Source organism: Solanum lycopersicum, chromosome 1 (assembly GCF_036512215.1).
Source record: "Solanum lycopersicum chromosome 1, SLM_r2.1".
Classification (NCBI taxonomy): domain Eukaryota; kingdom Viridiplantae; phylum Streptophyta; class Magnoliopsida; order Solanales; family Solanaceae; genus Solanum; species Solanum lycopersicum.
This window is the reverse complement of record NC_090800.1, coordinates 76623599-76644570: the sequence shown is the minus strand read 5'-3', so window position 1 is coordinate 76644570 and position 20972 is coordinate 76623599. Positions and strand designations below refer to the sequence as shown.

The window sequence follows — 20972 nt, the reverse complement described above, 5'->3', positions numbered from 1 at the left end:
ATTAAGAGATCACTGTGACTTGGCTTGCTGGAACTAACCTCATCCAGAGATAGCATATTTATCATGTGGCTTAGCCTTCTTTAAAAACATAAATATCCATCACTTGCTATTCGTTGTAGTTTTTTTTTTTTTTATGTATTGCTCCTAATAACAGTCCTAGCTTTGAGTTGTAAGTTTAACAACGTATATTGATGCTTTTCTATCCATTCATGAACAAATTATTGAGCAATTAACTTAGTTTTCCTATTTATTTTGATATCTAGATATTGTGATATGCACATTGCTTTTTGGGAATGTTAGATTGTCATTGACAACATATCTAGCATATACCTCCAGATGTTTTCTTTGTTTTGTTAGTGTTATTTATGCTTCTATTTAATTTTTTTGTTTATGAATTGGAAATTAGGGAAATTGAGTTATGCAGACACCTTCAAAAGTATTATATAATTTTTGGTTTATATTGGTTTTTTTTTTCTGTCATGGTGTTAATATCTCACAAATGATTGTGTTGTATTTCATAATTCAATTATATATTATAACTTGACAAAAATTTCTTTTATCAAAATTTATAGATGATAAAATTAATAATTTTAACAAATAAATACTTTTATTTTGTAGGTGTAGAATATGAAATTGATAATGATCTATTAGCCATCCTAAGGAATACATATATTGATCGAATTTCTTTACAATTATTACAAAACACTACTTTTCTTCGACGACAAGTTATCGATATGTATGCATTTGTAAAAAAGTGGAGGGGATTATTCCTTAAGAAGAAGGCGGAAGCTTTAATGCATTAAATATTTTGTAACTATAATGTCAACATTTAAATTATGTGTTGTAGCATATTAAAAAGAACTTTTAACAAGTTGAATATTTGATATATTACAAGAATTGTATAATTGAAGTCGTCATAGTATTAGTTTTCAAAATAATTCAGTTGATAAGAATATTTGTGTATGATGTGTCTTGGCAATGATCATAATATCAATTGAATATGCTGCACCATTCATTTATTTTAGCTTGTATTTTACACCTCACACACTTATCTTTTTTGGAAATATCTATGCTAATTAACATGATATACACGTCAGAAGCTAGTAAAATTAAAAATATATTGCCATGAAAATTAAACTTCTATTATTGTTGATACATAATCCAAAAGTAGTTGATCATACAAACAGTTCCACAATCAGTTTCTTGTTATTTCCCTATAACTATAAAGACACACACTGCAGCAATTTCACCATTCAATTTGCTGTCTGAAATTTTTCATGAAGCAGTTGGAATTTGGTTACTAGTTTGTCTCGTGGTGGCAAGTGTTGTTTGATTGCCGGAGCATCACAGAAGTTCTTCATCCATCCTGATAAGAGCGGGAATTTGTCTGCATCAAACAACTTCAAATCGAGTACCTCCTCAAAAACATCAAGAAGATACGCCATCCAACCAAGTACAAGATCCACATATCCTATACTTTCTCCACCAAAAAACTTCTTCTCTTTCAATTGCTCTTCAATGATTTCTAGGTTTTGCACTGCTGGAACAAAAGCTTCCTTTTTCGCGTCATATCCTTGTTCTGTAAAAATACTCCATACTGATGGCAGAAGCTGCAGATCATGAAAGACAAATATCAATGAAAATGATAACTGAAAATGCCTATTTGTTCAAGTGTATTCACCGGTACTCAATAAAATTAGTGGCCTATAAGTCAAATTATATAGACTAAAGTATTTTTGTTCTGAAATGAAGAGAGATCAACAGTTTCTTACCTTGTCTTCCACAAATTTTGCCCAAAATCGTGCCATGGCTTTCTCATAAGGATCCTGAGGCAGCAAAGGAGCTGTTTCCTTCCATGTCTCGTCGATATACTCGAGAATCACCAGTGATTCACAGATTGGTTTGCCTTTGTGTACAAGTACAGGAATCTTTTTGTGAACAGGATTATACTGGAGGAGTTGAGGGCTCTTCTGGCTCAAATCTTCAAAGATGGCTTCGTATTCGATCCCTTTGATATGCAGCGCCCAAACGATCCTCAAACCAAATGGACTTGACCATGTCCTGTAAAGCTTCACTTCATCAGCCATGTTTGTTTTAATTTGCAATTGATATTTTCAAGCTAATGTTTATTTATTTGTCATATGAGAAATATAAGTTAATGATCCACACAAAATAGGGGCAAAAAGTCCAAATGATCCACTCACGTTGCTCTTTACTTTCACAAAGGGGATGTATAAATATTACAAATCTTTGCTATTTTCTTTCTCAAATATTTTAAAGTTTCAAGCCAAAATCTGATGTCAGGCATTGCGTTACAAAGCCTGGAAAATTTTGACAAAAATAATTTTCTTATATTTTGATTTGGACTGATTACCTTATCACAACAGTATGTGTGAAAATGACAAGTCCAAAACTTTGTGCTTTAGTGTAAAGAGTATAGGAAGAAAGATGTGTAGGGAATTTTGATTGATTTTTGTGAGATGAATTTACAAATGGAAGTTTATCTAGTTATATATTCCTAATTTAGGAATAAAAGTGTAAATTATTAATTATTATATAAGTTTTTATATATTTAGAAAATAGTCTTATTACAAGAACTCTCTCTGTGTGTAGAATAAGAATCTTTCAGATAGAAAAAATTATGATATTTTAGGCTCTGGATATTATAATTATTATAGAAGTTCTTATGTATTTACAAATAGTATTATTACAAGAACTCTCTCTGCGTCTAGAATAAAAATCTTTCAGATAGAAAAAACTATGATATTCTAGGCTCTGCATGATATTCTCACACTTCTCTCGAAGCTTCTATTATGGACTAGTCTTCTTCCAATATAATCTCTTGCAATTTTGTGTCGTATGAAACTTACGGAAGAGACTCCTCTCCAGTAATGATCTCTCCAGTCTATCTTATATAGTTGAAATGTGTCAATTAAATTTTTTATGAATCAGATTAATTTTTTTGATCAAATACCATTAATCGTGGTTATTAGTATTTAATTCTCTCTCTTCCTCACTTGATTATGCAACAAACATTTTCTCTAACAAAGAATTTGATTTGTTGACAACAAATCACTTTTCCTTTTCATTATTTCACACTGTGATAAAAGAAGACAAATTCAAAGGATGACTTTGGGTTATAAAATTTAAAAATTCAACCATGAAACTATTTCTTTGAAGCTTGATTCCACAAAATTTCATCGTCTTTTTCGTAACATCATTTTTTCAATTTGGAGTTTCTGCATCTAATGGATCTAGAATGGGCACGAAAAATGAGTAGGAAAATATTTTTTCATATATTCTTTTTCTGTGAAATTCTCCATTTATTTTTTGGATCTTCTTTCTTATGGTATTTATAGTTGTAATCCTTAATTAGGGCTAATCACTTCATTTCACATATAAATGTAAAAACATTAAAATATTGATATAATTTTAATTTTCATTTGTTAATTTACACGAATGATGTTTGATTGCTTTATTTTTTCGGATAGTTTTAGAGGGAAAGAAGCGTTTCTTTGATAATTAAGAAAGGAATGAGAGGAAAGAGAATTACTAATAACCAGGGCTAATGATACTTGGTCAAAAAAAGTGAGAAGAAAAGAGAGGAGAGAGAATTACTAATAACCATCGTTAATGATATTTGATCAAGAAAATTAATCTGGTCCATTAAATAATTAAATGGACACATATCAATTATATAAGGTAGCACTTCAAGAAATTGGAGAGATCATTATTGTAGAGGAGTCTCTTTCGAATCTTATGTGGTACTTATATGACAAGATAATGTGGCAAGTAGTCATATTTATTACTAAAAAAGTTCTCAAGCAAATTAATAATCAGGAATAATAGAACTTTTGACCCTTTAATTAATGATAAAATTTTATTTTGGTCCATATATTATATGATTTAATACATTTAAATTCTTAAAAAATATAAACTAAAATGTACGTTTTAGCCCTTTTATAAAGAAAAAATATTACATTTGGATTCATTTTAGAAATACATCATAAGCTTAACAATACTTCTTACTAATTAAATGATGGCATAATTATTAATTTTGTGAATATTAACAAGAGAAAGCTAGAAACATTTCTTTCAGTTATTATATTAATAAAAAAGTTAAAAATATATAGCCAGGTAATGCTTCTATTATTCCTGATACATAGTCTAGAAATCATATCCAGAAGTATTTGATCATACAAACAGTTTCACAATCAGTTTATTGCTATTTCCATAACCTATAAGACACATTCTGCATCAATTTTCACCATTCAATTTAATGTCTGGTATTTTTCATGAAGCGGTTGGTATTTGGTCTAAAGTCAAATTATATAGATACACATGTTAATGTACTTATACGACTCAGTAAAATTAATGGTCTAAAGTCAAATTATATTGTTCTGAATTCAATAGTGATCAATGGTATCTTACCTTGTCGTCAACAAATTTTGCCCAAAAACGTGCCATGGCTTTCTCATAAGGATCCTGAGGTAGCAAATGAGATGTTTCCTTCCATGTCTCGTCGATATACTCGAGGATCACCAGTGATTCACAAATTGGTTTGTCATTGTGTACAAGTACAGGAAACTTTTTATGAACATGATTATACTTGAGGAGTTGAGGGCTCTTATGGCTTAAATCTTCAAAGATGGCTTCGTATTCCATCCCTTTGATATGTAGTGCCCAAATGATTCTTAAACTAAATCGACTTGACCATGTCCTGTAAAGCTTCACTTCATCAGCCATATTTGTTTTAATCTGCAACTGAATTCTGGAAGCTAATGTTTATTTATACACTCACAAAGTGTCTCTTTTACTCCTTAAATTAATTAAAAAAGGGCAAAAGATGGTAAAATTAGCATTTTTTCCTTATAAGTTTATAATTACAAAATCTCTTAAACTGATACAATAATATAAGCGCTGATACATTAATGTGATGAGCGAGATACATTAATCATTAAGTAAGGTATATTACATTTTATACATAATACACTAATCTGATATACATTTTATACATGATACATTAATTTGATGCGCGAGATACATTTATTTTGATGCGTGAAAATGAGGAGTTTTGAAAATTTATAAAACTAATAGGGGATAATGATAATAAGAGAATTTAAAGATTAGATTTTCGTAGATGATTTGGAGTTTGGACTAATTACCTTTATCACAACAGTGTGGGGAAATGACAAGCCCAGTTATTTTTTTCACCATGTCTTTTCTATTGACTTGGTCTTTGCTCTTGTTTTCATCTGGTATTCCAAAACTCTGTGCTCACATCTATAAACTTAGGAGTTAAAATATAAATAATTACACCCTCTGTTTAATAATATTTATCTTTGTATTAAAAATAAATATCTAATAATACTTGATTACTTTATAAAATTTATGGATAATTTTACACTCAGTTTCTAATCTATTCATATCATTCATTATAGTTATTTTCTTATTACTTTTTCCAAAACACTGTATTTATTATATTTCAAGAGTAATATAATAAAATTATCCTTTTATTTATAATTTTTAGTAAGTATGTTAAGTCAATAATTTTGATCTTTATATTATATGCTTCTTTCTGTTCACTTTATTTCACTCATTTTCTAAAATAAATTTACATTTTTACTAATCGCTTTTGACATACAATAATTTTTTTTTTCATATTTTATCCTTGGCATTAAATACTTATTTTCAAAGAACTCCTCGATTGCTAAAGAATCCATCTTCTTCTCAAGCGGAGTAAGAGTGAGATAGATACTTGGAAGAAAGGTCTTGTTTATGCAAGTTTGAAACAATCACATGAACACTATCTTACAGTAACTGATGAACTAATTCACTCAGAGATAGTAAAGATTATTAGTTCTATTCATGACCATAGACAAATGGCAAAAGAAGTACTATTTTTTAAAATATAAAGAGATGCAATGAGATGTTGCATTCATTATTCATACAAAGTTGCAATTTTACCAATATTACAATTGAAGTTCAAAGCTAATACAACTACAATTTGCAGTTTAGAAGTTCCTGATACATAGTCCGAAAAGCATATTTAAAAGTAGTTGATCATACAAACGGTTCCACAATCAGCTCAGGTACTTATACTACAACAATTTTCACTATTTAATTTGCTGTTTGAAATTTTTCATGAAACAGTTGGAATTTGGTTACTAGTTTGTCTCTGGGTGGCAAGTGTTGTTTGATTGCCGGAGCATCACAAAAGTTCTTCGTCCATCCTGATAAGAGCGGGAATTTGTCTGCATCAAACAACTTCAGATCGAGTACCTCCTCAAATACATCAAGAAGATACGCCATCCAACCAAGTGCGAGATCCACATATCCTATACTTTCTCCACCGAAAAACTTCTTCCCTTTCAATTGCTCTTCAATGAATTCTAGGTTTTGCATTGCTGGAACAAGAGCTTCCTTCTTCGCCTCATATCCTTTTTCTGTGAAAACACTCCATATTGATGGCAGAAGCTGCGGTTCATGAAAGACAAAAATATCAACGAAAATGACCAATTCAATAACTAAAAATGCCTATTCTCCGATTGATCACTTAGCTCAAATGTTAAATATACAAATAACACTCAATAAAATAAAATTAGTGGCCTAAAGTCAAATTATATAAATACACGAAAATAGTTAACATAAATTTCATTATTGATCTGATATCAATGATATCTTACCTTGTCGTCCACAAATTTTGCCCAAAATCGTGCAATGGCTTTCTCATAAGGATCCTTAGGTAGCAAAGGAGTTGTTTCCTTCCATGTCTCGTCGATATACTCGAGAATCACCAATGATTCACAGATTGGTTTGCCTTTGTGTACAAGTACAGGAATTTTTTTGTGAACAGGATTATACTGGAGGAGTTGAGGGCTCTTCTGGCTTAAATCTTCAAAGATGTTTTCGTATTCGATGCCTTTGATATCCAGCGCCCAAACAACCCTCAAGCCATATGGACTTGACCAATTCCTGTAAATCTTCACTTCATCTGCCATGTTTGTTTAGATCTGCAAGCTAATGTTTACTTATACACTCGCAAAATTATAACTTATGTGGGACCAATAAAAATTTTTAAAAATTAAAATCATGCTCATTTCACTTATAAGAAATTATGATACAAAAATATAAATTTATTCTTTGCGAAAAAATAATTACCTTATGACAACAATGTGTGGGGAATGATAAGTCCAACGGATTGTTTCACTTAGTCTTTGCTCTTGTTTTCATCTGGTATACCTAAACTTTGTTCTCATGTTATTGATTTTTGTTGGATGATTTGTGGATGGATGTTCATCTATTTATATACTAACTTAGGGGCTAAAAATATAAATAATTATTGTTATGTCAGTCCTTATATATTTATAAAGTATCATTATTCTAGAACTCTCTACGTGTCTAGAATTTTCTAAGGACTTCTCGTGAAATATGTATGATATTCTAGTTTTTATCTAAGAAATTGCCATAATTATCTAGAATCTTCTACCATGGACTAGCCTTTTTTCCCCCAAATAATAAAAATTAAGTTAAGATTAAAAAATATATGTATTCAATATTTTTTATATTTGAAACAAAACTAAAAAATTAAAAATAAATTACATGATTTGCATAGTTATCGAACAGTTCTGAAAGTGTTTCTCCTTTTTCAACGACATATATTCAATACAAAAATTGTTTAATAACAACTTCATCAATTGATCATCTTTCTTTAATTTTTTTTTTAAAAAAATTAACTATTCATCTTCAAATCTTGAGCTTTTATATAAAGTACAGTTGATAATATTATACTTCTTCATATGTAAGCTTTCTAAATGGGCAATTTTGTGCCATGTGAAACTTACGTGACACTTATGTGGCATGATGACACAGGTAATCGTCATATTTATTATAATTCTCAAGCATATTAACAATTAGGGATGATAGAACTTTTGACAATTTTATTTTGATCCTTATATAATTATAGTCTCTCATTCATTTTTACTTGTCACTAATTTTTAAAATAGATTTTTATTTTTACTTGTCACTTTTGACATGTCAAGAAAAGTCAGTAATTTGTTTTACCCTTAAAATGTACCTTTAAGTCATTTTATAAAGAAAAATTATATTTTTGGACTCATTTTAGAAGTCCATAATAAGCTTAACATAACTTCTTATTACTGATAGGAATAATTAACAATTTTTTGAATATTAATCAACAAAAGAATAATATATATAAAGAGAGAACTCTAGGGTATCATTACGAATTGAAATTATCTTTTAATTTATTTATTTTTAAAACTAGTCTTTTCCTTTTTCAAGAAATCTTTATAATTGTTACCACCATCTTACAAATTAAACTTTCACCAAATCTTCGATATGTATAAATATCAGCACCCCATTTAACTGACTTAAGCAATTGATCACCATATATGAATACCAGGTCAAACTTAAATTTAACTAATCGATACCAGATCATAAAGTATTGAGCCAAACTATGTGAATTAGCTAGTTCAGATGAATATATAACAGTTATATCTTGAGAAATTTCTTTTTAATTTTGAAATTGCGAATGTTTCTCCTATAATCCTATCTATACTTGCATTGTTGCATGCAATAGTCTACCGTTTCTCGATAATTTTACTTTACCTTTGGTGATTTGAGTTATTCATTTTTTTTTTGTTTAGAGATAGTACAATATAGATTGAAGGTATATCATTATTAGAGCTTTGAATGAAATATGAAGAGTTGCGACTTTCATGACAAGTTGCGACTTTTAGAAAAAGTTATTACTTTAATGAAAATTTGTGGTTTTTATGAAAAGTTGTAACTTTTATAAAAAGTTGTAACTTTTATGAAGTGTTGTGATCTTTTCGGAGGACTGTAACTTTTTCAAAGAGTTGTGACTTTCCGTAAGACACAATAAATATTTGATGACACTACCCTTTATTGTTTTTTAAATAGAGGAATTTTCTCTGAATAGAATCGTTTTATTCTTGAAGGATTTGTTCCTTTAAACCTCGGTTACTAGAGAAGAATAATTTTCTTAAGAGGATATCATGCATTCAGTGAACTTGATTTTTTCCTTTCTGTTTTATTCTATTGTTACATATCATATTATGTTTTTTTACGGTCATTAATTTATGATGATGTTATTAATTGTTATTTTGAGTACATGTTTTAAGTTATCTTTCTACAAAGTTATTGTTATAAGTATTTGTTAGTATAAATTAATTAACATGAGTTCATTGAGTATTCAAACAAATTTCTCTCCTGCAATTATTGAGGTACAATAAAAAAATCCCTTAAAGACAAAATTCAAATTTGATATGTCTTTTGTAAGAACATAAAGACCTTAAGAAATCTTATCATATGTTGATGTGCGAAGTGAAGCAGAAAAAAGACAAGAATTAATTAAATTAATAAGCATTTGACAGGATTTCAAAGATGTTGTACTAGATGACATATAGAGGAATATGACTAGATTGTAGCCTATTTAATTTTAAAAACAGATGATTACAAAATAAATTAATTGCTCATATTAAATATGAAGTATTGATAGATTCTCAAGTTTACTGTAAAAATTGTAAATAATTTTTTTTTTAAAGTAATAGATGTGTTTCTTGACACTGAAATTAGAATAAAAGTGTAGTATCAAATCGAACTCAATCACTCTAATTTGCTTATTTTTAAACAGCATCCAAACAAGTTAATATGATATATGATAGATTTTTTTTTTAATTTTTAATTTTAATAATTTTTTATGATAATTTTGATGAGGAACTTTAAAATGATATATGTAAAGCAAAAGGTAGGGCTAGACTTTCAACGGATCAAAACTAAAATAGTTATTTACTTTTTTTCAGTCTTTTGAATTTATTTATTCCTTGGACAATGATTATTTATTTATTAAAAAGATTAATATACCATGTTGTTGTTCATTTGATAATAAAAAATGTCAAATAGTAACACTTTACACTTTCTTGAAGTAAAATGATAAATTATAAAATAATTAATATTTGTTACTACATAATCTTGTTTGTAAGATAATATAATATTTTAATTTTAATAATCAATAGATTTTAAGTATTATTTTATAAATTTTATAATATTAAATTTCCACTCGAGATACGAATAATTTTTTTTTTTTTGATGTTAATTGAAAATTAAAAAACTAGTAATACGCGTAGGATGTTTGTTATTCTTTTCTTTTTTCTTTCCCCTCTTTGAAATCAATCTTTAACTAATTAAGCAGTAGAGTATATTATGTATATACTGCTCAAATGGGCTTCACATATTTGCTTTAGGAACGCAAATTCTTGTTTTTTGATTCGATATGTGGGTTCAATTGCAAACTCTTTGTACAATTGGAACTCAAAAATTACTAATTCTTTCAAGAAAGGTGATGTTGAGGGGGCACGCAAGTTGTTTGATGAAATGCCTCAGAGGAATGTAGTAACTTGGAACTGTATGATTTCTGGGTATGTAAGAAATGGGATGATGTGTGATGCTCAACAAGTGTTTGACACAATGCCGAGTAGAAATGTTGTTTCTTGGACAGCCTTGTTAAGTGGGTATGCAAAGAATGGGAATTTACAAGTGGCACGGCGGATGTTTGATGGAATGGATGATAAGAATGTGGTTTGCTGGAATTCAATGATCTCGGGGTACGTGAGCAATGGGAGAATAGAGGAAGGTAGAGCGTTGTTTGATGCAATGCGGATTAAGAATGATGTATCATTTGGGGTTATGATTGAAGGATACTTCAAGTATGGGGATGTGAGTGAAGCTGAGAGGTTGTTTAGTGAAGCACAAGTGAAAAGTGTGCCACTTTATAATGTTATGTTAGCAGGTTATGGTGTGATGGGGCGGACTGAGGATTCGTATAAGTTATTTATGAGAATGGCTAGGCGTGATGTGGCATCTTGGACTAGTATGATCACGTGTTTCTTAAGAGCCAGGGAGGTGGAGAAAGCGAGAAGGTTGTTTGAGGACATGCCTGACAAGGATGTTGTGGCTTGGACTGTAATGATTAAAGGGTATTGTGAAAATAATAACGTGGAGGAGGCTGGAAAACTTTTTGCTGCAATGCCTCAAAAGGATAATATTGCATGGAACTCAATGCTAAGTGGTTATCTGCAACATGGAAGACTGAAAGATGCTCTACACCTGTTTCATACGATGCCATGGAGGAACACAGTATCATGGAATTCGATATTGTGCGGTTTCATCCAACAAGGCGATATAACTAGTGCTCGAGAGTTGTTTGAGCAGATGCCTAGAAAAGATGAAACCTCATGGAACACTATCATTTCAGGATATCAAAATGAGGAAGCTTTGGCTTTATATATCCGGATGTTGCAAAACAATTACAAGCCAGATCAGACCACATTTTCCAATGTGGTCTCGTTATGTGGAGTTCTTGCTTTATATGGTTGGGGAAGAGCTTTGCATGCCAGTGTAACTAAGAGTGGTTTTGAAAATGATACGATGGTTATGAGTGCATTCATATCCATGTACTCTAGGTGTGGATTTATATATGAAGCTTCCTCACTTTTCAGAAGTATGAAAAAACGAGACACAATATCATGGAATGCCATGATTGTAGCACAAGCATGTCATGGTTCGGCTAAAGAAGCCCTCGATCTTTTTCCTTCTATGATTCAAGCTGGATATGAACCAGACCATGTAACTTTTCTTGGTGTCCTAACTGCTTGTGCTCATTCTGGATTAGTGGACGAGGGTTGGAGCTACTTTGTATCAATGGAGAGAAGGTGGAGTATAACTCCAAAGGCTGAGCACTATAACTGCATGGTTGATCTCCTTGGAAGATCAGGGATGCTAGCTGAAGCCTTCGAACTTATCAAGCAAATTCCTCTTGATCCCCCTGCTCATGCTCAGGAGACATTACTTAGTTGTTGTAGAGTCCATGAGAATTTTGATTTAAGTGATCTTGTGGAACAGAAACTTCTAAGCCTTCAGCCTTCTAATACAGGAATATGTGTACTTCTATCAAATATGTATTCTGCAAGAGGAATGTGGAAAGATGCAGCTCGAGTGAGAACACTACTTAAAAAGTATGATTTGAAGAAAGAATTGGCGTGTAGCTGGATTGAGATAAATGGTTGTATTTCTCAGTTTGTTTCAAATGACAGATGCAATCCTAGAGAAATGGACATATACAAAGCATTAGGAAGTCTTTCGGCATTGATTGAAGATAGTGGCACATTAGTTTATCGGGGATGTTATTCAAAATTCGGTTCTTCAGAAGAAATTAATGTTCGCTAACATGTTTTTTCCCTTCATTCCAGTCTATAGAAGTTCCAGAGTAGAATTTCTGGTTTCCTCTTGGTGAATCTCTCTGGGATTGGAAACTTACTCACTAAAAAACCATTCAAGGTATTGTGAAGTCTCATCGAAAGGTAGGCTTTCCAAACATCTCTAAATTGAAGATCCACGAGTGTGAATTTGTGAAATGCATCGACTTATAGGTCCAGTTTCTTTGGCAGATGTTGCTTGATATCTCTGATAGATGCTAGCCCAGTATGTGCTTCTATGAGGACCTGCAACCTAATGCTTGATGAAAGTACACCTGTGATAGACACACTTAGGGTGCAATTATTGGTGATAGCTCCGCGTTTTGGAAGGTAAGTTCAAAATTTAAGCAGTTTTGCATTTTATTTACATGAGCTAGTTGAGGATCTTGGATATAGTTCTGCTTGACTGAATTGAAAATTGATTTAAGCTCTTGCAGACGATAAATTTCCCAATGTTAGAGGAACTTTGGACTGGATACTAGTAAGTTTTCACATACAAGGTAGGAGATATAGGATAGGATACATACATATCTTTTGACATATGAACTTAGTAAATTAAGCATAAATAAATACAGAAAATATATGCATATTCATATGTATGTGTGTGTATATTGATGCGCGCCCACACACACATAATATGTTTACATATTCACATATAGAATCTTAATACACACACATGTACACATACTGAGAGCATATGTTTATACAGACACGTATACATGTGTGAGTAGGGAAAATTCTTATTTTCCTCCTTGTCCCAAAAAATTTCTTATACACCTAAACTTTGCTGGCAACCCTTTACCTCTCTGATCTTGTTTGAAGAGAATCAGTTAACCCCTTGAGTGATGATGTGACAGAAAAAGCGCGTCATCTGATGATACGTCACCGACGTTGGAACATCAAATTGCTTAATTATTTGAGATGGAACAATGTCGTTCCATTTAACTTCAGACCCGATTGTTTTGCTTAAGATTAAGATGTTTGAATGTGAAGACATATTTGATTATTAAATATTATCTCCAGACCTGAACAGTGAAAAATTAAATAGTTTGTTTATTCAACTCAAGAATATGTGTAATTTATCTTTATTTAGAAACTAATATATATAAAATTCTAGTAGACTGTAGACTAATAACTAAATGTTATGTCTGCAAATATTTGGAATAACTATTAATATATGGTGTTGTATAAACTATCTGTTTGATGAAGCAAACTCTAAAATATGTATGATTACCATTTATTTACCTTGTTTTATTCCATAAATAAAGATTGACCTATTATATAGGTAAATCAAACAACTTAGATAGAAAAAGAAATGAAAAGAAGTATCACAATATTAAGAACATGCACATAAAATAGAGGTCAATAATATAGAATAAAATATAAACATGGATTTATAAAATCACCAGTCAATTTGGCGCCCTTAAAATCATTTTATTTAGAACGGTTATACATTTAGAATTCATAATTTTGAATAAAATATGTCATCATATGAATTATAGACAAAGCACTTGAGTTGAAATAAGGAATTTAAGTAATATAATAAACAAATTACATATAGTGAGGATTATAAAACTAAAGTGCAAAACAAACATTGCTTGGGATAGGGGAGAAAATTTCTATGGTTTAAAATTGGAGGGAGAATTTGATTTAAAGGCAAAAGGAGAGGAACAAAAAATGATTTTTCCCTTAAAACATTTCTTCAAAGAAAGAATTATCAAATAGAATATTATTTTAACCGGCATTTATGCTATTTTATTTTGGTTTGATTTTGAAGATTTTATACGTTGTTTGTCCAAATTTATATGACACACCTTCCTTTTTAGTCCGTTCAATAAAGAATGAATAAAGAATGACACTTTCTATATTTTGTACTATTAGTTGTTATATTTTCTGTATTTTGTATTAATTTGGTTAAAACAAATTGATCAGCATTACCATTTTATTTTTCATAAACAACCTTCCGCTTTAAACGCATTTCTTCTTTCCTGAAATTGTCCATCCTATTGTTTCTCGTTTGCATCTCCAGGAAAACAGGTTAACCAAAAAAAGTAAAGGAAAAGAAAAAAGAAAAGTAAAAAGAGAGATCTTGATTGCATGATCTCCATTAGAGAAGGAGGAGGAGGTGGAGAAGGAAGAATCTGAATGAGAGAAAACTGACGACAATGAAAGAAAAGTAGAGAACATATTAGAGTAAGGAAAAGGAAAAGAAAGTAGAGAAGAAAAGAAACAACGGTAAAAGGAAGAAAGACGGATTGATCCTTTTGTAGGGATATAAAAGGAGAAAATTTGAAGGACAATGGAGGAGAGGGTGGGGGATTTGAGGGTTCCTCTGATCTCTTCCTTGTTCTGTCTTTGTTTATTAACTGGTGGTGTCCTCCTTGTTCTCTACCTTTTCGTGCCAGATTACTCTCAGCCGTGGTTTGCTCCTGCAGGATTGATCTTGGTTGGTTCTCCTTACATATTTTGGCTCCTGACTTACATTTACACCTGTTTGAAACACTGCTGTTTTGGCAACAGCAGCATTGATGACAACCGCCAGATTTCAAGGCGGACCTCAAGGGCTGCCACAATGGGGAAACCTGGTGTTGCCAGGACTGATTCCAAGGCAAACTCTGCTACTTCTAATAGCAATAACATCAATGATGGTAAACAATATGGAGGAGATTCATCATCTACCAACTCCGCAAAGGAAATTGAGATGCCTTTAGCCGTATGAATATGAATCGACATTATGCATGAGCTAAAGCATGAAAGATATATTAATAAATATGTAATCGAAGGATCATGTCATCATTCAGGAGCTGTTAAGGATGGCGAAGATTGCGCGCAAATGGTGAATGTAAGTAGAAATAGCAGAAAATGATATTTAACTTTGTCTTGGTATTTACAAAAATTGAACAAACCAAAAATTGCTCTTCTTGTTTCCTAGGCAGTTGTTCTCTCTTATTTCCTATTATATTTCCTCCCTTCTTCCTGCCACAACTTGTCTCAATTTCTGTTGAAACTTCAATTTCAACTAAATACAGAATGAGATAAATTTAACATATAGTATATACTCATTTATTTACCTTCTTCTTATCTCAGATTCCTTGTCTGGTTATTCTGTGGTTAATTAGTATGAAGAATTAGATATTTTCTAGCAAGGCAGTAGGTGCATAATCTTTTGAATAATTTGCTAAGTTTGGGAGGAAGGGCAGTAGTATTGAGAAAAACATTTTTCAGTTTGTTGGTCAAAAATTTTTAACAATATTTTTCTAAGAAAATATGTTTCTTTAAAACGATGAAAATGATTTTTCTAATGAAAGTATGGAAAATAGGTTTCACAAATGGTACTCCGCATTGATTGTGTCCTCTTCATCCCAAATGCAGTCGCCTCCCGTAGTATTTGTTTAGATTATATATACATATTTTATGATAGAGTAATTTTTTTTTTATTTACATACTAAACCCAATAAAATAAATAAAAAGGTTTTTTATTTTCATGAAATTTTTATTATTCATAAGGACACCCTCTTACTCGAAGTATTTATCCTTCCTTCATTTGCTTGCATGAAGAGTTAAATACAACTAGGTTGGGACCCGATTTCTTTTATGAGTTAAATACGTGAAAATTGTTTCGATGTCACGCATATAGAGAAACTTAGACACACCCTAATTGCTTAAGATATGGCTGTGCCTTTTCTACGACGGAAATTAGAAGTGGACTTAAGCCTATGGGGGAATTGTGACCACCCACATGGAAGCATTTTGTCTGCAATTAATATTAGTGATATGTTGCTCAGACTCTTAAAAAATATCAATAGGTACGTGTTAAATTTTCTAAAAATAATATATTTTTGAAGGATTTGACACGATGCAATAATATTTTTAGTGAGTCCGAACAACTTAGAGTGATGCACCATCACAACCTTTCAAATTAAATAAAAAATAACCAAGCTCAGTACTATGAAATTTATTACTTCTACCCTAATTAGCTATTTTACTTTTAAAAAAATAATTTATGGTGGTTTTAGCTTTTATAATCTACATACTAATGAACTATGATAGGGGATGCATGACATACCATTTTGATAAAAATAATATAAATTGTTTTGTCACTTATTTTCTAATGTCACATTATATAAGTAATTACACAAAATATTATTAAAAAAATATTTGTATATAATTTAAATTAAATAACCATTATTAGGGTGGAGATAAGATGTTGGGAGCGGAAGTGGGAATAAATTGGGTAGATGAGTTGATGAGGGAGATAAGCAATATAGAATAATAGTGTTACTTATGCAATTTATTTTACGATTTTTATTATAAGTTATTTTCACAAATTATAATAAATTGTAATTTTAGTAAAATTAAATGTTATGAAATTAGAAGTACGACAAAAGAATTTCAAACGCGCATAATTAGTCATTTGAAATATGTATTTAGTCATATATGACTACATGATTTTTTTTTTTAGAAAGAATGTTAAATAGAGTAAAAATTGTTGGTGTTTTAACAAATTTTGATGATTGAAATTTATTCTTTATGATATTTGGAACTTAGTTATAAATTTAAATTTACTTGAAATAGATATACCGTTGAGTTATAAAAAATCGAAAGATAAAAGTATTGATAAAATAACTTTGTACATAACTAAAATTTAATTATTATTTTTTAAAGTGAATTTTCACTTTCAAATACATATATTTGAATTATTTCAAAAAGTGAATAAAATTATTAAAATAAATATAAGTTAAATGACATTCGAAAATCGTTTTCTCAAAAAGAAGATTTTTGACAATATTATGTAGGGAAAATAAATGATCTTTGTGCATCATCCTTTGGGCCTTTCTTTTTTAGATATTTTTCCATTTCAATTTGTAAGCAATAAATACATAAAGTTGCTACATTTATTATTAGTATGGACAAACTCCAACCGCCTATTTAACTCTACTACTTCAATTATTACTTCAACTGCTATCCAGCTACAATTAATACATATTTCTAGATTCAGAACTTCTAAATTTTTAATTAAAAAAATTAGCGTAATTTGTCAAATTATAAAAATAGTGTATTATAAAAAATACAAGATAAAATTATATATATTATATTTTCACATTAACGAATTTTGAATTTCAGCGCATGAATGCATCGCTAAAAAAGAATTTAGTGGAAATTGATTTGTCCTTTAGGTAAATAACTTAACCTTCAACCAACTATGCATTATTTAGTGTTATTGTAGAATAGATGATAGTAAATAATATTATATCAAGTTTAATATTTACGGAGAGACATGTTCAAGTGCCCTAATTTTTGCTTCCTCGATCTTTGTGGTCCTATCTTTCTTTAGATTCTCCGTTCATAGTAAAAGCTTTAGTGTACTAAATTGATTTTTAAATTTAAAAACTTTAATCGTAAATTTAACTTGTATAGAAGTTATAAGTGTCTTTTTTTAAATTTTTTTTTATATATATATATCAAATAATATTCTATAATTATAGTAACCAACAACCCGAAATATTTCGAAATAACTCATAACTTCCGCTAATAAGAAGGGTACTTTTGACGACTAGTTTAACGAAAATGATAGTTTTGAGTCGAAATATAGTTAAAGAAATTTTTTATCCTTTTTCGTTCAGTCTATGTGGTAGTGGAAATTTATTGACGTGCATCCACATGTTATTTAACAACTTTCGTTAATAAGAAGGGCACTTTTGACCTAATAATTTGAAGAAAAGGATAATTTTAAGCTAAAATATTGTTTAAGAATAAATATAATCTATTTCAAATAGTTTAAGAATATTTTGACCCTTTTCGATTTTAAAAATATAAAACTTTGACTGACTGCCTCTAGAAATTTGAAGTATGTGCCGTGTAAATTGGGACATATATATATATTCCATTGTCTAGGTCCACTAAAAGCCTATATATAATGAACTTAGAAATGAGCAGCAATTTCAAAAAAATCAATCTAATTACATTCTCATGGAAGACGACGCTTTAAAGTGCGTCGAAATTGAACATCATGATGAAGAACAACAAATATTGATTCCGGGCTTGCCAAATCATTTAGCTCATCTTTGTCTTTCCAATCTTCACCCTTCACTTCTTTATCGCGTTTGCAAATCATGGCGACGCCTCATTTACACCTCATCTTTTCCTCTGTTTTACTGTCTTTACGCTGTATGCTTTCGAAGTAGTAACAGTACTGCTACTTCAACAGCATACAACAAAAACAACAGTACTAGTACTAATAGCACTATCACTACTAGTAATTTGGAGTTTTTCTGTTTAGATCCAATTTCATCAAAGTGGACTCAGTTACCAAATCCGCCTACGTCAGATCCACCAATTCATATACTACGCCATCATCCGTCTTTTATATCAAGGAGTCTTTCGATTCAATCGTTAACTGTTGCAGAACGAATGATTCTTATTGCTGCAACTACTCATAAATTTCTTCCGGCACTTGAACGTCCGTTGGGCTTCGATCCTTCGTGTAATAAATGGTTTTTTGGGCCCAATTTGTCCACGCCGCGGAGATGGTGTGGTTCGAGCTCTGTAAATGGAAATGTGTATGTAGCAAGTGGTATGGGCTCAGCTTATCATGGTGATGTAGCAAGGTCTTTAGAGAAATGGGATGTGAAAGAGAAGGTTGATCAATGGAAGTGGGAGAAATTGAAAGGGTTAAAAGATGGAAGATTTTGTAGGGAATTTGTTGATGCTATTGGATATAGAGGCAAATTATGCATGGTAAATGTTCGATCATCTCATCTAAAAACAAAGCTAAAACTTTTTTTAATTAAATTAAGCACATAAGAAATTCTTTCTTCTTTGCCTTTATGCGATTATTACACAATTTTGTTGTCACTTATTAACTGATTTGATTGATTGTCGAGTAATAAGAAGTTTCACTAAAAATATTCAAGATTTTATATATATATATATATATATATATATATATATTATAATTTTTAATTTAAAATTACAAAATTTAAAAGTTTTCTTTATATTTTTAAAGTTCAAAGTCAACTTAAGATGCATAAATTGAAAAGGATACAGTAACATTTAACTACATATATGTTAGTACAATAATTTCAGAGATTGATAGGTATATTCAACTGACACTTCTTAAGTCTATGTGGTTATGATGCTATTGATTGAATTCGATAAATTTAAACTACCGAAGCTAATACTAACTTTTTATTTGCTTAAAAATTATATTTTCAACAGGTAAATATCAAGGGACGTGCAGTGAAACAAGGCACGATTTACGATGTAACAAAAGATGAGTGGAAAGAAATGCCAAAGGGAATGCTAGAAGGATGGATTGGACCATCATCAGCAGCAACAACAACAACAATAAATGATGAAAGTGAAATGTACGTAGTAGATGAGACAAAGGGGTCATTAAGCAAATATGTATCAGAAACTGATCAATGGGAAGAGTTAATTGAATCTTGTGATGATTTGAAAGGAGCTGAGCAAATTACTGTTGGAAGAGGACGAGTTTGTGTTATTTGTGGACGTGGTCGATTGATAGTTGTGGTGGATGTTTCAGTAACGCCAGTGAATGTAATTCGAGTTGTGAGTACTCCACCTGAGTTAGAGGCAATTGCTTTACATATATTGCCAAGAATTAGTGTTTAAGATTGATATGTGTAAATAATATTGTTGATTAATCAAATTAAGGAAGTAACAAGTTTTGATTTATTTAGTTTTTCTTTGATTTCCAAAATTATTTGATAATTTGTGCTAATGAAAGCTAAGGTAACATGTGATGGTGCGAGTATTATATCAAAGTACTTTAACGTGCTATACCTCATGTTACATATCATTTTTTTTAAAGAAATTTTAAACAAATCTCATAGTATTAAGAGCTAATTATATTTTATCTTTATTCTTTTTTAAATTATAAAAATTTCTTAAATTTAGTGGAAATCAAATACATCCTCAAACGTTCTGATATATCACATCCCAGTTTTAGATTTATCTCTCAATGTCTCGATACATCATGTCTCAGTTTCAGATATATTACTCAAATTCTCAATACATCGCGTAATCGAGAATACGAGTGAATAGGGATGTTGTAATCTATTTAAATAATACTTCCTCCGTTTTAAAAAGAATGACCTAGTTTGACTTGGAATGGAGTTTAAGAAAAGAAAGAAGACTTTTAATCTTGTGGTTCTAAATTAAAGTTATGTCAAATGTACCAAAATGCCCTTCAATCTTGTGGTCTTAAACATGTCACGTGAAAAGTTAAGATTAAAGGGTGTTGCCAAAAAAGAAAAAAGGTCATTTTTTTGAAACAGACTAAAAAAAAGTAGGGTCATTTTTTTTTAAACGAAAAGAGTAGAAAATTTCAGAAAAATATGATAAAAAAAATTGTGTATTTAAGTAAATTTTTTTCTAATAAAAACAAATTAGTTTTTGAATCTACAACTATTGAAAAATTGCCTCAAACACCTCCCACTTTCCTGGTACCTTTTACTTTGGGCACATAGGATATGTTGTACACTATTAAAAAGGTCACTATTTTTCCTATTGGAAATTAATGTTTCGCGATTATTTTTATGTATATTTTGATTGAATTGTAAGAAAAGAAAAATTAGAAATATTTTATTTGAATAATTAAAAAGTTTGCAATTATTTTATTGAAATTTTTTTGTAATATATTTTCTTAGTGAA

General features: G+C 30.2%; 6 protein-coding genes across 13 annotated transcripts; 3 read left to right on the top strand and 3 right to left on the bottom strand.

Annotated features, from left to right (window-relative positions):
- Positions 1-1120: 1120 nt before the first annotated feature.
- LOC101258000 (glutathione transferase GST 23) lies at positions 1121-2345 on the bottom strand. Its single transcript, XM_004229477.5, has 2 exons — positions 1773-2345; positions 1121-1610 (listed from the first exon to the last, which is right to left on the bottom strand). Exons 1-2 carry the CDS (start codon positions 2085-2087, stop codon positions 1254-1256), a joined length of 672 nt encoding a protein of 223 aa, XP_004229525.1. The 5' UTR covers positions 2088-2345; the 3' UTR covers positions 1121-1253.
- A 1869-nt stretch (positions 2346-4214) lies between these two features.
- Positions 4215-4746, bottom strand: LOC101253021 (glutathione S-transferase U8-like). The gene is made up of 2 exons (XM_004229536.2): positions 4432-4746; positions 4215-4238 (listed from the first exon to the last, which is right to left on the bottom strand). The coding sequence occupies exons 1-2, from the start codon at positions 4744-4746 to the stop codon at positions 4215-4217; spliced, it is 339 nt and encodes a 112-aa protein (XP_004229584.2).
- Positions 4747-5753: 1007 nt separating this feature from the next.
- Positions 5754-7299, bottom strand: LOC101257702 (glutathione transferase GST 23-like). Of its 2 annotated transcripts, none has more exons than XM_010325023.4 (3): positions 7162-7299; positions 6687-7020; positions 5754-6477 (listed from the first exon to the last, which is right to left on the bottom strand). In XM_010325023.4, the coding sequence occupies exons 2-3, from the start codon at positions 6999-7001 to the stop codon at positions 6121-6123; spliced, it is 672 nt and encodes a 223-aa protein (XP_010323325.2). In that variant the 5' UTR covers positions 7002-7020; positions 7162-7299; the 3' UTR covers positions 5754-6120. The 2 variants fall into 2 exon arrangements, with proteins under 2 accessions (XP_010323325.2, XP_004229524.2); XM_004229476.5 differs by having other exon boundaries at positions 6687-7013.
- A 2351-nt stretch (positions 7300-9650) lies between these two features.
- Positions 9651-15370, top strand: LOC101252718 (pentatricopeptide repeat-containing protein At4g02750-like). 7 transcript variants are annotated; one of them, XM_069299671.1, is made up of 4 exons: positions 9651-12401; positions 12489-12626; positions 12734-12777; positions 14326-14529. In XM_069299671.1, the coding sequence occupies exon 1, from the start codon at positions 10246-10248 to the stop codon at positions 12265-12267; it is 2022 nt and encodes a 673-aa protein (XP_069155772.1). In that variant the 5' UTR covers positions 9651-10245; the 3' UTR covers positions 12268-12401; positions 12489-12626; positions 12734-12777; positions 14326-14529. The 7 variants fall into 7 exon arrangements, with proteins under 7 accessions (XP_069155772.1, XP_010323309.2, XP_069155775.1 ...); XM_010325007.4 differs by having other exon boundaries at positions 12734-12796; XM_069299674.1 differs by having other exon boundaries at positions 12725-12777.
- LOC101257214 (uncharacterized) lies at positions 14596-15015 on the top strand. Its single transcript, XM_010325015.4, has one exon. The coding sequence runs from the start codon at positions 14596-14598 to the stop codon at positions 15013-15015; it is 420 nt and encodes a 139-aa protein (XP_010323317.1).
- A 2787-nt stretch (positions 15371-18157) lies between the features above and the next one.
- Positions 18158-19994, top strand: LOC101252431 (F-box/kelch-repeat protein SKIP25-like). Its single transcript, XM_004229534.4, has 2 exons — positions 18158-19034; positions 19515-19994. The coding sequence occupies exons 1-2, from the start codon at positions 18267-18269 to the stop codon at positions 19929-19931; spliced, it is 1185 nt and encodes a 394-aa protein (XP_004229582.2). The 5' UTR covers positions 18158-18266; the 3' UTR covers positions 19932-19994.
- The last annotated feature ends 978 nt before the right edge of the window (positions 19995-20972 follow it).

What these genes read in the sequence shown, in the direction of transcription:
- LOC101258000 (XM_004229477.5), bottom strand. Translation starts at nt 2,087, where the DNA reads ATGGCTGATGAAGTGAAGCTTTACAGGACATGGTCAAGTCCATTTGGT. An exon ending in CAAAATTTGTGGAAGACAAG is followed by an intron (nt 1,611 to 1,772) that starts GTAAGAAACTGT and finishes CATGATCTGCAG; the next exon opens with CTTCTGCCATCAGTATGGAG.
- LOC101253021 (XM_004229536.2), bottom strand. Translation starts at nt 4,746, where the DNA reads ATGGCTGATGAAGTGAAGCTTTACAGGACATGGTCAAGTCGATTTAGT. An exon ending in CAAAATTTGTTGACGACAAG is followed by an intron (nt 4,239 to 4,431) that starts GTAAGATACCAT and finishes TGTGTCTTATAG; the next exon opens with GTTATGGAAATAGCAATAAA.
- LOC101257702 (XM_010325023.4), bottom strand. Translation starts at nt 7,001, where the DNA reads ATGGCAGATGAAGTGAAGATTTACAGGAATTGGTCAAGTCCATATGGC. An exon ending in CAAAATTTGTGGACGACAAG is followed by an intron (nt 6,478 to 6,686) that starts GTAAGATATCAT and finishes CATGAACCGCAG; the next exon opens with CTTCTGCCATCAATATGGAG.
- LOC101252718 (XM_010325000.4), top strand. Translation starts at nt 10,246, where the DNA reads ATGTATATACTGCTCAAATGGGCTTCACATATTTGCTTTAGGAACGCA.
- LOC101257214 (XM_010325015.4), top strand. Translation starts at nt 14,596, where the DNA reads ATGGAGGAGAGGGTGGGGGATTTGAGGGTTCCTCTGATCTCTTCCTTG.
- LOC101252431 (XM_004229534.4), top strand. Translation starts at nt 18,267, where the DNA reads ATGGAAGACGACGCTTTAAAGTGCGTCGAAATTGAACATCATGATGAA. An exon ending in ATAGAGGCAAATTATGCATG is followed by an intron (nt 19,035 to 19,514) that starts GTAAATGTTCGA and finishes TATTTTCAACAG; the next exon opens with GTAAATATCAAGGGACGTGC.